Source organism: Gekko japonicus, unplaced genomic scaffold (genome assembly GCF_001447785.1).
Source record: "Gekko japonicus isolate JY-2015 unplaced genomic scaffold, Gekko_japonicus_V1.1 scaffold1857, whole genome shotgun sequence".
NCBI lineage: Eukaryota > Metazoa > Chordata > Lepidosauria > Squamata > Gekkonidae > Gekko > Gekko japonicus.
Genome location: NW_015172611.1, coordinates 147,825 through 160,650, shown reverse-complemented (window position 1 = coordinate 160,650; position 12,826 = coordinate 147,825). Strand labels below are relative to the sequence as shown.

At 46.7% G+C, this 12,826-nt stretch overlaps 1 protein-coding gene across 1 annotated transcript in view; it reads left to right on the top strand.

Moving 5' to 3' along the window:
- The window catches only part of RAP1GAP2 (RAP1 GTPase activating protein 2), a 102,412-nt gene that overhangs the window by 65,185 nt on the left and 24,401 nt on the right, over nt 1–12,826 (top strand). The window contains exons 15-16 of the mRNA XM_015421632.1: nt 204–338; nt 9,793–9,930. Of these exons, the coding sequence (XP_015277118.1) occupies nt 204–338; nt 9,793–9,930 (273 nt within the window). The remainder of the gene's footprint in view (nt 1–203; nt 339–9,792; nt 9,931–12,826) is intronic.

The window sequence follows — 12,826 nt, the reverse complement described above, 5'->3', positions numbered from 1 at the left end:
AATTACATTTGTAGAGATCTTGGCTGGTTCTTGTTTTTAAGTAACTGCTGCTATTAATTGCATTTTGGAACACTGACAATACTTGATGTCATGTTCCATTATTTCTGTTTTCCAGTTCAGTTACTCTTGCTCTGTAACCTGCTTCAAAATGTTTGGTAGAGAATGAAATTGATGACTTGGGTCGCCTTCTGCCCTTGTTCCAGGACCGGACGCGAGCTGCCCTTCTGGACCACCTGCATGATGAGCTCCACATTCACACGCAGCTGATGCTTGGCCTGGGATCTGAGGAGGACAAGCTGGAGAACGGAGGCCACGGAGGGTTCCTGGAATCATTTAAGGTAAAGGAACATCTAGGCTGGCTGTCGTGAGCCTGGGCAGGGCTGAAGTCTAAACGGCCCCGATCAGCCCAACACAAGGGATCCAAGGCCTAACCCAAAGCATTGCAAGCCCATTGACAGAAATGCACATAAAGCACGCTTGTGGTCTTTAACGTGTGTGCATATAAATGTGCGTGTGTGACTTCTCCAGTGCCACCAGGTGCACAGCTCGGCATTTCACAAACTGCACCTGTTGAAAGTTATGTTGAACTCTTGATAATATACTGGAGGACACTAACGTAACTTAGCTGAAAGAAATGCCTTGGCTTTTAAATGAGTGGAGGATGGGCGATTGTACGGGCCTACAGTGCAGGGGTGTCAGTCATTTGTTATGAGGGCTGGGCCATGTCTGCCATAAAATGTAATGCCACGTACCAAAGATATAAACTTTTTAAAGGACACAGGCAAACCCAATTAATAGCACTGTTTTTTACTCAAAATACAAACAAAAGCAATTGATTCTTAGTAGTGAAAGCAAATGATTTACTGGGGAACCCACAAAAGCCCCAATAAATGTATTTAATTATATGCAATATGAGTTTTTTTATGGGATACCATAAAAGGGGGGGGGTATCTTGCACTTCCATACAAATTAGCTACCTTTTGCATATTGCTGCGGTGGCTCAAGTGGTTAAGACGCTGAACTGCAGGCTGTGGAAGGTCGGTAGTTCAGCAGTTCGAGACCCGGGTGCTGCATGACAGAGTGAGCTCCCATCTCTAGTTCCAGCTCCTGCCAACCTGGCAGTTCGAAAGCAAGAAAATGCAAGTAGATAAATAGGTACCACTTCGGTGGGAAGGGAACAGCGTTCCGTGCGCCTCGGTGTTTAGTCATGCCGGCCACATGACCACGGAAACGTCTTCGGACAGCGCTGGCTCTTCGGCTTTGAAACGGAGATGAGCACCGCAACCCTAGAGTCGCACTCGACTGGCTTTCGAGCAAGGGAACCTTTACCTTTATCTTGCACTTCCATACAAATTAGCTACCTTTTGCATATATAGCACTTTTAGGAGATGAGTTGGTGGCTGTGGTCACACTGGCGGCTTGGCACGATATGGTGCCACCTCTTTTTTTTTTTATAATGACATTTTTTATTTTTAACATTTCTGACAGTTCTAACAAACAACAATTAATCTTTGTGGTTACAATAACATCCTGCAAAAATTCACTGAGCTTGTACAGAGTTATAACCTGTTTCTTGACTTACAATACATCACACAGTACAGAACAGAGTCTATCCTGGCAGTTATATATGCAATAGACAAACCTTAGACTAGAATGAAAGATTTTTTAATCATTCTGAACTATTGAAATGGTGAGACAAAAAACATTTTATCAACATACACTGACTATTACTATAAAACCGTATACTAATTGAAAGTTTTGAGTAAAAATCTTAAAGCTAGAGGATAAGAAAGAAGTAGATAAGTGTGAGAATTTATAGAACTAGACTTCCGTTACTATTATATCCATTTGTGGTACTGAGCCCATTCGGGTGAGATGAAGTGTTTTTGAGACAGGTGATCAAGCACTGGGAACCATTTTTCTGTGAAATTAGATTTCGAAGGATTTTGTGACTTACAATTCAGTTTGTTAGAGACCGCATCCATTAAGTAGTGACTCCAAAGTTTCTTATACCATATTTCTAAACTAGGTGCTGTTTTCTCCTTCCAATACGATGCAATGGCTGTTTTAGCCACGTCAAGCATAACGTCTATAGTGAGTTTATGTATCCTGTTACGTAGATTTTCAGGCCAAGTATTTAAAAACAAAATTTCCGGTTTTAGTGGAATCTGAACGGAGGTTATTTCGTAAATTATGGACAGTATTTCTAGCCAGAAGTTCTTAATTTTATCACATTGCCACCAACAATGCACGTAATTTCCAACCTGGTTGCATTCTTCAACACAATGGAGACTGAGTTGATGTTATATGGGATAATTTGAGTGGAGTGATATACCACCTTGACATTATTTTGAGATTCTGCTGTCGAATGGATATTACCCTTGTTCTAAAACTAGACGATTTCCATAAGCTTTCCCACATTTCATCTGAAAGATTTTCTGCAATGTCTTCTTGCCACGCACTTTGATATGGAAGATGTTTAGAGCATGATTGTTTAAGTAACAAGGAATATAGTTTTGATATAAGTCCTTTATTTTGTATATCAGAATCTCTTATCAAAATTTCCATAGCAGTTTGGGTTTGGGACATTACTACTTTTATATTTAATTTATTAAGTAGATGGCTTAGTTGTAAGTAATAGAACCATGGAATGGGAGAGCCCAACTTTTGTTCAAGGTCTATTTTACTTAATATTCCTTTTTTGTCCGCTATGTCCCCTAATCGGGTAAGATGTTGAAGTCTCCATTTTGTTGATACAGTTGTGTCTGATCCAGGATGAAATGTTTTCTGGTTTAAAAAGGTGTAGTATCTTGAGATTGAGGGCAAGAAGTGTCTGGCATGACGTTTCCAGCATTGGATTGGTGGGAAGATAGGTTCAATAGCCTTCCTCTCCGTTACAGAAAGTGATTCAGTATTCCAGAGAGTACTATCTAAATACTTTGGAGATAACAAGTCATCTCCTATGTTGACCCATAAAGGTTTTGTAGTGGTGTGTAGCATTTTAATCGAAGTGGCTAGCAAAATTGCTTTATGGTAAACTGCTAAATCAGGTAAAGCAAAGCCCCCTAAGGTTTGGGGTCTTCTTAAAACTGAGAAGCTTATTCTAGATTTCTTTTTATTCCACAAGAAATCTTTTAGAGATGATTGCCATTTTTTGAGCATCACATTTGAATTGTTCTGAATAGAAAAATAATTTTTGGTAAGATAAAGGACTTGATTAAGTTAAATTTTTCAAACCAATTGAGATTTAATTTACTCCATTTATACATCTGTTGAGTTATTTCAGTATACATATTTAAGTAGTTTAGAGAGAACACTTTGGAGCTATCTAATGGAATCTGGATACCTAGATATTTCATCTCTGTGGTTGTGCCACCTCTAATTGAACTGGTTTGAAGTGTTGCAGGGCATACCAGCCACACAGCACACCCTGATGTAGTTTAACCATGCAGACATCCCCTGGTGAAGCATCCACATTATTGCAGCGCCTCAGCCACAGAGCACTCTGCCCAAAATTTTTTCAACATGCATGCGCACGCATGTGCATTCATGTACATATAGGCATTTAAAAAAACAAAACCCTCCCGAGCGGCAGAACAGATCAGACTGCCAAATCCGTTCTACATGTGCTCCCCCACAGTCAGACATCTGGCCATACACAGTGACTGCACGGGGAACCAAAAACACTACTTGTGATGTGGTGCCTTTTTAACCCGGCTCCAAGTCACCCTATGACAGGATAAGTGTGGCTGGGGAATGCCTGGCGGATGTGGCTGTCTGAGGGCATTCATTTGATCCGTGGGGGAGGGGTGGTGACTGTGTCGGGCCAAACTGCTTGTGTGATTGCAGCCATTATCACTTGCCAGTAAACGCCCCCCCAAAATATGCACAACCTCAGCAACTGAGCCCAGCCCAGCCTCTCTCTCTCTCTCTGTTTCCTCTCTGCCCCCGTCCTACTTCTGGGGACCTTGAGGAGGCACCCTGGACTCCCTCCTCCTCCGCCACCAGCCCTGTGGGGTGCGCCAGGCTGAGAAACTGGCCCCAGATGACAGGGGGGGGTCCTGGCCCAGGAGGAGGGGGGAGGTCTGAACCTGGCTCCCCCAGATACCCCACCCCCCTCCCCAGTTCTCATCCTTCCTGCATTTCCCCCAGAAGTGGTGGGGCTGGGAGGAGGCCTGATGGAGAGGCTGTTTCCGAGACTCCCCGGGGGGGTGCTCTCTGACCTCCCGCAACCCCTCTTCCCTCATGGGCTGAGAACAGGTGGGGGGAGGGTCACCATCCCCCACCTCCCCCAGCACTCACTCTGCCTCCCTGCTCTGCTACTCCTCCGATGTGCGGTGGCGGCAGCAGCAGCACCCTGATTTCCCTTTCCTCCTCCATCCACTTCGGAGGCCGGGAGGCATCTTCCCTTCTGAGCAGCATGCACAAGACAGCCCCGTTGCCTCCCCCATGGACCAGCCCTCCTCCTCCTCCTCTCTTCCTCACTGGGCCTGGCCCGCTCTCACCACCCTCCCTCCCTCATGGTCACCATTTGAAAAAGTGAAAAGCCAGTGGCTGCAGTGGTGGCAGCGCCGGCTGCTTGGCTCCCCCCTCCCCCCTATGTAGTGGCTTCTCAGAGGAGGCAGAAGGGGGGGGGAACCCTCACCTCCCCTTTCTCTGCCTTTGTTCCTATTCTGTCCCCCCCTATTTTAACTTAGCCTCTTAGCCCCACCCTCTAGCTGTTTCCTTTCTATTTCTTGACAGCTTTGACCACACATACACCAAACCACACGCGCCTGCTTGCACCCCCAAGCAGCCTCCTGCCCTCCCTCCCTCACATCAATTGCTGGTGGGCCAGTCGAGGGCCAGCTGGACTGAGGCTGCGTCCGGCCCCTGGGCCTCATGTTTGACACCCCTGCTTCAGTGCAGAGTTGTGATGCCGTCCAGATTCACCATCCTTAAAAACAAACCCTAAGTAGAGCTGTTGCTCTGTGTAATCTGCTGTCTTTCCCCACCTCCTTGATGGTTGTTTAATCAAAAGGGAAGTAAATGTCTTTAAAACAAATAAAAAAAACAAAAGCCAAGTGAGAACAGGAGTGACTTGAGCCTCCCCCCCCCCCACTTAGTCGTTTCCATCTCTAACAGAAGCTCTCAGCCGGTCTGGTACAAACAGCCGTGGCTTCAGTCTCTGTCCATGTAGGACATTTTAAAAATCCTGCGCTTCTTCCAAGGAGGTCAGGGTAGCGTACATGCTGCTCCCATCCCCAGGATAACCTTGAGAAGGAGGTAAGAGAAGTCACTGCCCCAGGTTCATTCATAGAATAATAGAATCATAGAGCTGAAAGGGACCTCCAAGGTCATCTAGACCAACCCACTGCACAATGCAGGAAATTCACAAATACCTCCCCCGTCCACACCTCCAGTGACCCCTGCTCCATGCCCAGAAGATGACAAAAACCCTCCAGGATCCCTTGCCAAAGCCGTCTGGAGAAAAATGGCTTCCTGACCCCAGAGTAGCGATCAGCATTTCCCTGGGCGTGCAAGAAAGGGCCACGAGAACTAAGCACTGAGGCAACCCTTCCTGCCCTCTCTTCTCATGATCTGCCTCAGTTCACAGAATCAGCACTGCTGACAGATGGGGCCATCCAGCCTCTGCTTGAAAACCTCCAGGGAAGGAGAGCCCACCACCTCCCGAGGAAGCCTGTTCCACTGAGGAACCGCTCTAACTGCCAGGACGTTCTTCCTAACTCATTCATTGAGCTCTGTGACCTTGTCGAGATGTGGGCCTGGGTGAAGCGGCAGCCTGCGCACAGTGCTGCCACCCTGTCGGCAGCCTTCTCTTGTTGTGCCCAGTCCAGCCCTCGCGCCTGCTTCTGGTGCCATCTTGCTTCATCGGCCAGGAAGGGCTGGTGCCCCCACTTCCTGTCCCCGACAACCACTTACTTGCCACTTTCTTCCCACATGCTGGATGCCGCAGATTGGAACATCCCCGAACACTCAGACTTCTGTCAGACAAAAACACAGTTTTATTAAGATGTCCTTGGCGTGTCAGTGCTAAACTTTCCTGTGCCTTTTGCCTTGGTAAAATTGGACTTTCTTGCTCTTTTGGCATTTCAGGATATCTCCAAGCTTGAGAGCAAAACTAGTGTCTGAATAATTTGGCAGGTGCTGTTTTCCCTTTGGACAGCACTGCTGGTCTGCTTAATAGCCTCTTCATTGCTCAGTGTGATTCATGTGCAAAATATAAAATGGGAAAGAAAACGGGGTGGGGGTGGGGGGAGGCAGCGGGCTGCAGGTAGCCCTAGATGGCAATTTTCAAGTTACTGCCACTTTCACAGCCTGGAAAAATCCTGTTTCTCTCCAGGTAGATCTCAAGCCAGACGTGTAGGAATAAACAATTTAACATATACATGTCTTTCTTTGGCTTTGGATCAAGGGCTAGCATTATCGTCATCATTATAGATAATGATTGTATCCCTCCTTTCAAAGATTTCAGAAGAGCAAACATGATAATGAACTTCTTATTTTCTTCTGTTATTATCTCTTTATCACTGCAACAGCCTAGGTTAGGTCTTTCCAGGCCCAGTTCTGGGAAGCCGGGAGGCTATGCTGAGAATTGGGGCCTACTCACACATTTCGAGGACTTGGTATCACCCGTGTCTGTCCCAGGCATGCACAGGACTGACTCGGATCAGGACCAATGGCCCACCGGGAGAAGGGGCTTCAGCCTACTCCGTCCCCGTGTCATTTCCCCACAATTTATGTTTCTCCACTGAGCAGACAGCGCACGTGTGAAACTAAGCCTTTTAGCCGTCACAAGGACTTTTTACTGTGTGAATTGGCCCAAAAGACACCCAGTGAGGCCTGAACGAAATGCAGCCAAAGGATATCTGTGGCTGGATCCCCTATTGTTTAAAGAAACAAACAAAAAAAAAACCTGGTCATAGTAGATAGTGCCCTCCAGTGCTCCCTCTAAGCGGTGGAGCCTTGTGAGCAAAAATTCTACTTTGTGAGCCACTGGCATTGAAGTTGTGAGCGAGCGGTTTGGCTCCTGTGTCAATTAGTTTGCTCTGGAGCCCTCCTTCCTGAGCGAAGACAGAAGTGTGTGAGCCAGAGGCTAAAAAACTGTGACCTGGCTCACCCTAACTCAGCCCAGAGGGAGCACTGGTCGGATTGGGGCTTTGGGGAAATGGGGTTAACCCTTTACATGGTTCTCCTGATCTCCTAACCTAGTGGTCAGACAGCAACTGCCAGAAGGGCCATTTAAACTGTGGGAAATAGCAGGGATAACGAGCCACTTAAAACAACCTCTGCAAGCAGCTTTAATAGCTTTTCTCCCTCCCAATGTAATTGACAGATTCTGAGCAGATACCCCTATAAAGTCATCTCTTCACACATCTGTGAATCTGAATCTGCTCCCTGCTTCAGGATGAGATGATGGCTTCTAAAAAGATTAGACAAATGTGTGGAATCACAGGGATGTGGAATGGGAGAGCACAGCCTGATCTCATCACATCTTGACAGCTAGGCAGGGCTGGCACTTGGAGGGGGCACCGCCAAGGAAGACCCTGCAGAGGGAGGCCATGGCAAAACCACCTCTGCTTAATCGCTTGCCTTGGAAGCCCCTTGCTGGGGTGGCCATAAGTCGACTTGACTTGACAGCACTCTACACACACACATAGAGGAATGGAGGTTGTTTTGGCTGGCTTTTATTTATAAATAGGAATAAGGCCCATTGTGGAAATAAATACAACAACTCTAGAAAGACGCTCTGGGCACGTGACCTGGCCTTGGGCGCTCAGCGTCAATTTGCTGTGGCGACCTCAGCAGGGTATAATGACACAGAGCTTACTGTTTTCTCCAGGGGAACTGACCTCTGCCATCTGAAGAGCAGTTGTAATTCTGAATGATCTCCAGCCCACCCTCAGAGATTGGCAACAATGGTTCTCCAGGAGGAAATGGCTGGTTTGGAGGGTAGAGTCTATGGCTTTGTACCTGTCTGAGGTCCCACCTGTCCTCAAACCCCACTCTCTTCAGGCTGCACTCCTCCAGGAATTTCCCAACCCGAAGGTGGCAACCCTATTTCCTTCCCAGCCAACCATCAACGTACAATTATCTGCCCCTCTGACTTTGGGTTTCCATCCCTGTAGCCTCTATCTAGGAAAACTACAGTCTTTCTCCACAGTGGGGACCCAAGCAGAAAGGAAGCAACCTCAGCAGGGTAAAATGACACAGAGTCCACCCTGCAAAACAGCCGTTTCTTCCAGGGGAGGCGATCTCTTCCATCTGGGGAGCAGTTTTAATTCTGACTAATCACCAGCACTCACCTGGAGATTGGCAGCAATGGTTCCCCAGGAGGAAAAGTACAGTCTTTCTCTGCAGTGGAGACCAAAGCACTTTACATCATTCTCCTCTCCTCTTTTTGATCTGCACAAGAACCCTGTGAGGTAGGTTAGGCTGAAAGTCTGTGACTGGTCTGAAATCACCCACTGAACTTCCACAGCAAGAACCTGGGTCTGGCAGACCCTGCTCTGAAGCGCTAACTGCTATGCCTAGTGTAGCCAACCTCCAGGTGGAGCCTGACGATCACCGGGTATCACAACTGAACTCCAGATCTGTCCCCCCAGAGAAAATAGCTGCTTTGGAGGGTGGGCTCTATGGCATTCTATTCAGCTGAGGCCTCTCCCTTCCCCAAACTCTGGCTTCCATAGACTCCACCACAGAATATCCAGGAATTTCCCGACCTGGAGCTGGCAACCCTAGTCAGGACTGGCCCCAATGAGTTCCTCACAAAGGCCTGGAAAGCACCTCCTGCCTTTGCTTTTTTATTGAAGTGTCTTTGTCAGGATAGACAGCCTTTTGGCAGTTTATTCTGTGAGAGAAGAGTATCCAGGCTGGCAGTGGGTGGGGGAGAGGAGCAGACCCAGCACCCTGCCAATGGCACACAAGTACTATTGAGTGCCAGTTGATGGGCCAATGGCTGTTGGAGCACACTGCACAGCCAATGGGAGAGCTGGAAATGGTCAATATGTAAGGGGATTATATATATATAGGATAGCTAAACAGAATGATTCAAAAGCAGAGCACATTTGTGTGTGTGTGTATGTCTGTGTACGTGGGGGGGAGAATTGGGGAGGGATATCCTACTGCCATGGTGTAGTGGTTAGAGTATTGTTGTATACCTTGGGAATACACATGTTCAAATACGTGTTTGTGATAATACTCACTGGGGTACACTTAGGTCAGCTATTCTCTTTTAGCTTAGCATACCCCGCAGTGTCATTGTGAGGATGCAATGAAGTAGGGGAGAACCTTGTGCTCCACCTTCAGCTCCTTGCACAATGGGCAGCAGAAAAAAACAAGCCTTTGGTCTGGCTGGCAGGTGGCACATGTCCCTAATGCTTGAAATTTAACAAAGGGTGATTTCCCACAAGCGCTGCTCCGCGCTCACTCCTCCCTTTTGCCCCGATGGTACGTGTCAATTTCACACAAGCTGCTGCATGGCTGCATTTTGCCCCGCAGCTTCGTGCAGTTTTCCCCGCGTCTACTCAATCCTCAAAAAACAGGATTGAGTAGATGCGGGGGAAATTGCATGATGTTGCGGGGCAAAATGCGGTCACGCAGCAGCTTGTATGAAATTGACACGTACCATCGGGCCAAAGAGAAGAGTGAGCGCTGAGCAACGCTTGTGAGAAATCACCCACATTCTTGGCATAAAAGTAGGTTCCAAAACACACTCCAGTTTCTGAACACTTCCAAGTTGATTGTTTCAAATATAACCAAGTGGCACTTCCTTTCCTTTTTGCTCTGCAGAGAGCCATCCGAGTCCGCAGCCATTCCATGGAAACAATGGTTGGGAGTCAGAAGAAACACCACAGTGGCAGCATCCCTGGAAGCCTGAGTGGGGGAATTGCACACAACAGTGCTGAAACCACCAAGGCCACCTTCTCTGTAAGTGCGACACCACTGAGGAACTGTGCAGATTTTCAATAAAATTAGTTGTTGCATTCAGAAAAGGTGGTCATCTCTCGTATCTCCACCATCTCTGGGACTGATAGTTGGGAGAAAAACGATTCTGCCAATGCACTGCAGAAGTCATCATGTGCAGTGTAGATTGGCAGGTGCCAGTGTCATCATAATCCTTCTTTTCCCTAGAGCAGTTTCTGCAGAATTCAAAAAATTGATTCCGTTTTTTTTAAAAGAAAGGTGAGAACTGTTGATTGCTTCAACCTGTAACTGGGTCTTTGCAAAATGAAAGAGGTGGACAGGGTGTCTGAGAAATGGAACGGGGAAAACTGGTAGTGGTGAACACGCTTGTTAAGTCTCTGTGCCAGAGGTGAGGAAACCAGTGCTTTCTCTGGGGGAGAATAATCCTCTCTAACTGCTTTTTAAGGAAGTGTTTATATGCATTCAGAGAAGCAAATAATGTGATAATACAACCACGTTAGCACAGGAAAGAGAAGCTTCTTTGGGGAAACAGCCTCAGTCCTACAAACTCTGACTACCCCACATTCTGAACAAGCAGAAGGCAAATGATCTCTGGCCACAAAGCACACACCTGCGTATTTTGCTAGGAAGCAAAAGTCCCCTCGAGGGTGCTCTGCATTGACCCTGACCCGTTTTTATAGCTTGCTGGTGCTTTTTTTTTTTTTTGGTCTCTAATGGCTTTATGCTGTTGATTGTATTGATAGACTCCTTAGAGTCCACCACAAAATCTCTAGAAATCCCCCAGCCTGGCACTGCCAACTCTTGTGAGGCCTGGCCCCAAGTCTCACCATTGATGCCTGAAGCAGATCCCTGCAGAGGCCATTTCAAAAGGTTTTGGGGGGAATTCAGCCGTCCCTGAAGGGATTTTTTTAGTTTTTGGATTTTTCTGCAGCCTTAGGAAGGCCCATGACTATGGAAAAGCTGTTGGGGGAGAGTGAGCCCCCTGTTGGTGGAAATAAGTATCTGCACAGAAAAAAAACTATTGAAAATAGAATAAGGATTCTATTAAAAAGGGTGGGTGAAGTGAAAGACCTCCGCCTGAGATCGTAGAGAGCCGCTGCCAGGATGAGTAGTACCTTGATGGACCGATGGTCTGATTCAGTATAAGGCAGCTTCATGTGTGTTGAAATATTCCTGTAAAATATTCAGATTTTTCAACATGAGTTATGAAATACATCAGTAGAATGTGCATATGAATGCATTGTGCCTATAAATAGCCTATTGGTTGCATCTCAGAGTGGTACAACAGGCATGCACAGTGCAAACAAGTGAGCCAATGTGGCATAGGCGGTTGGACTGGGACCCGGGAGGCTCCGGTGTGACTTCCTGCTCTGCCAAGGAAGCTCGCTGGGTGACCTCGTCTGAGTCGCTTTGGGTCCCCACTGGGGAGAAAGGGAGGATATAATTTTAAGTGTATGCTTTAACAAATAAATTAAAATAAAAGACTTCCGGTTTCCGGCTGAGTGTAATTAGGTGTTTGTAGGCTGTGCTCTAATGCGGAGGAGCATTGTTTTCATGGTTTTCAATTGATTTCAGCTTTTGTTTTGGATAACTCTGTTCTTATTTTGCTTCTGACTCTATTTTCCTTTTATCGGGGAGAAGCGAAAGCGCTCTCTCCATGGTTTTACTTTTGGCTGTCTCAGCAATTAGACACGCAGTGTGGAGGAGTCTCTCCCCCTCCCCAACTGATTAAAGCTGCCTCTGCAGCTTTTCATTTTCTGTATGTCGAGGGGGCTCCCACCCATTGGATACTTTAGTGCTTTAGATTTAGGGCTCAATGTAGAAGCTCCCCCCCCATTCTCCTGTTGGGGGGATGAGGTTAGGGTGTGGCCGAGGGGTGGAGTGGCAAGAAGCTGGGGACGCCTGAGAACCTGGGGGACGGGACGGGACAAGGGGATTGAGGGAGTTTGAGGGAACTAGTTTATTTTCATGTTCCTTTCCCTCTATTTTTGTTTAGTATACAATTGATTTTGTGCTGTTTTACCCTTATGATCTCAATTTAAGGCCATATCACTTTGGGCTTTTAAGATTTTGGAGAGTTGCCTGAGGCACCAATGGGGGGTTAAGTGTTAAGTGAATAAAAAGGAGTTTTGCCTTCGGTGTTTATTATTTATTATACTAAAACGTGAATCAGTTTTCAAATGTCTACATTTGAAAACTGATTCACATTTTAGTATAATAAATAATAAATACTATAATCAATTAAACATTGGAGCTTAAATAGTTTTAAATTGATCTTAAATTGATATCAGTTACCTATCTAAACAAACTGACAGAGCCTTACTCGATTAAGCAATATATGCAGTTATGGGAAGGAAAAAGGGTTGTGAGCCCTTGATGAAAATCTACCCCCCTCTAAGCAGAGCCGGATGGAGGAGGTTTTTTTTACTATAGGTCTCCTTCCCTCTTGATCAGGGACACAATCCCCCTAAGTCCCTTAAACATGTCTTCAGATCCTCCTTTGGGATCTCGATCCCATGCAGCTATTACAGATGAGCTTTGGGGGGGGGGAAATAAGAAATGGAAAAACACACAAACAGATCTGGAAATGCTAGCAAATCAGACGTCTTTAATATCTAATACCGTAGGGGAAATCTTTGAGAAATTAGATCTGTTGACAAAGTTTACAGAAGACTTGCTAGTGGAAGGGAATGAGGACAGTGAGGAGAGCAGGGGAAGCCGGGAGTCCAGCCACGGAGGCAGCAACGGCTGCTCTGCCAAAGGGAAAGCAACGGTTATGTAGGCGAGGAGACGGGACACCCAACCAGCCTGAAGGCAAGAATGGGAGGGGTGGGGTACTCATTACAGGAAAAGGGGGGGCGCGGCAGTTTGAATCCTGCATCAAGCCTCGGCCCACTTG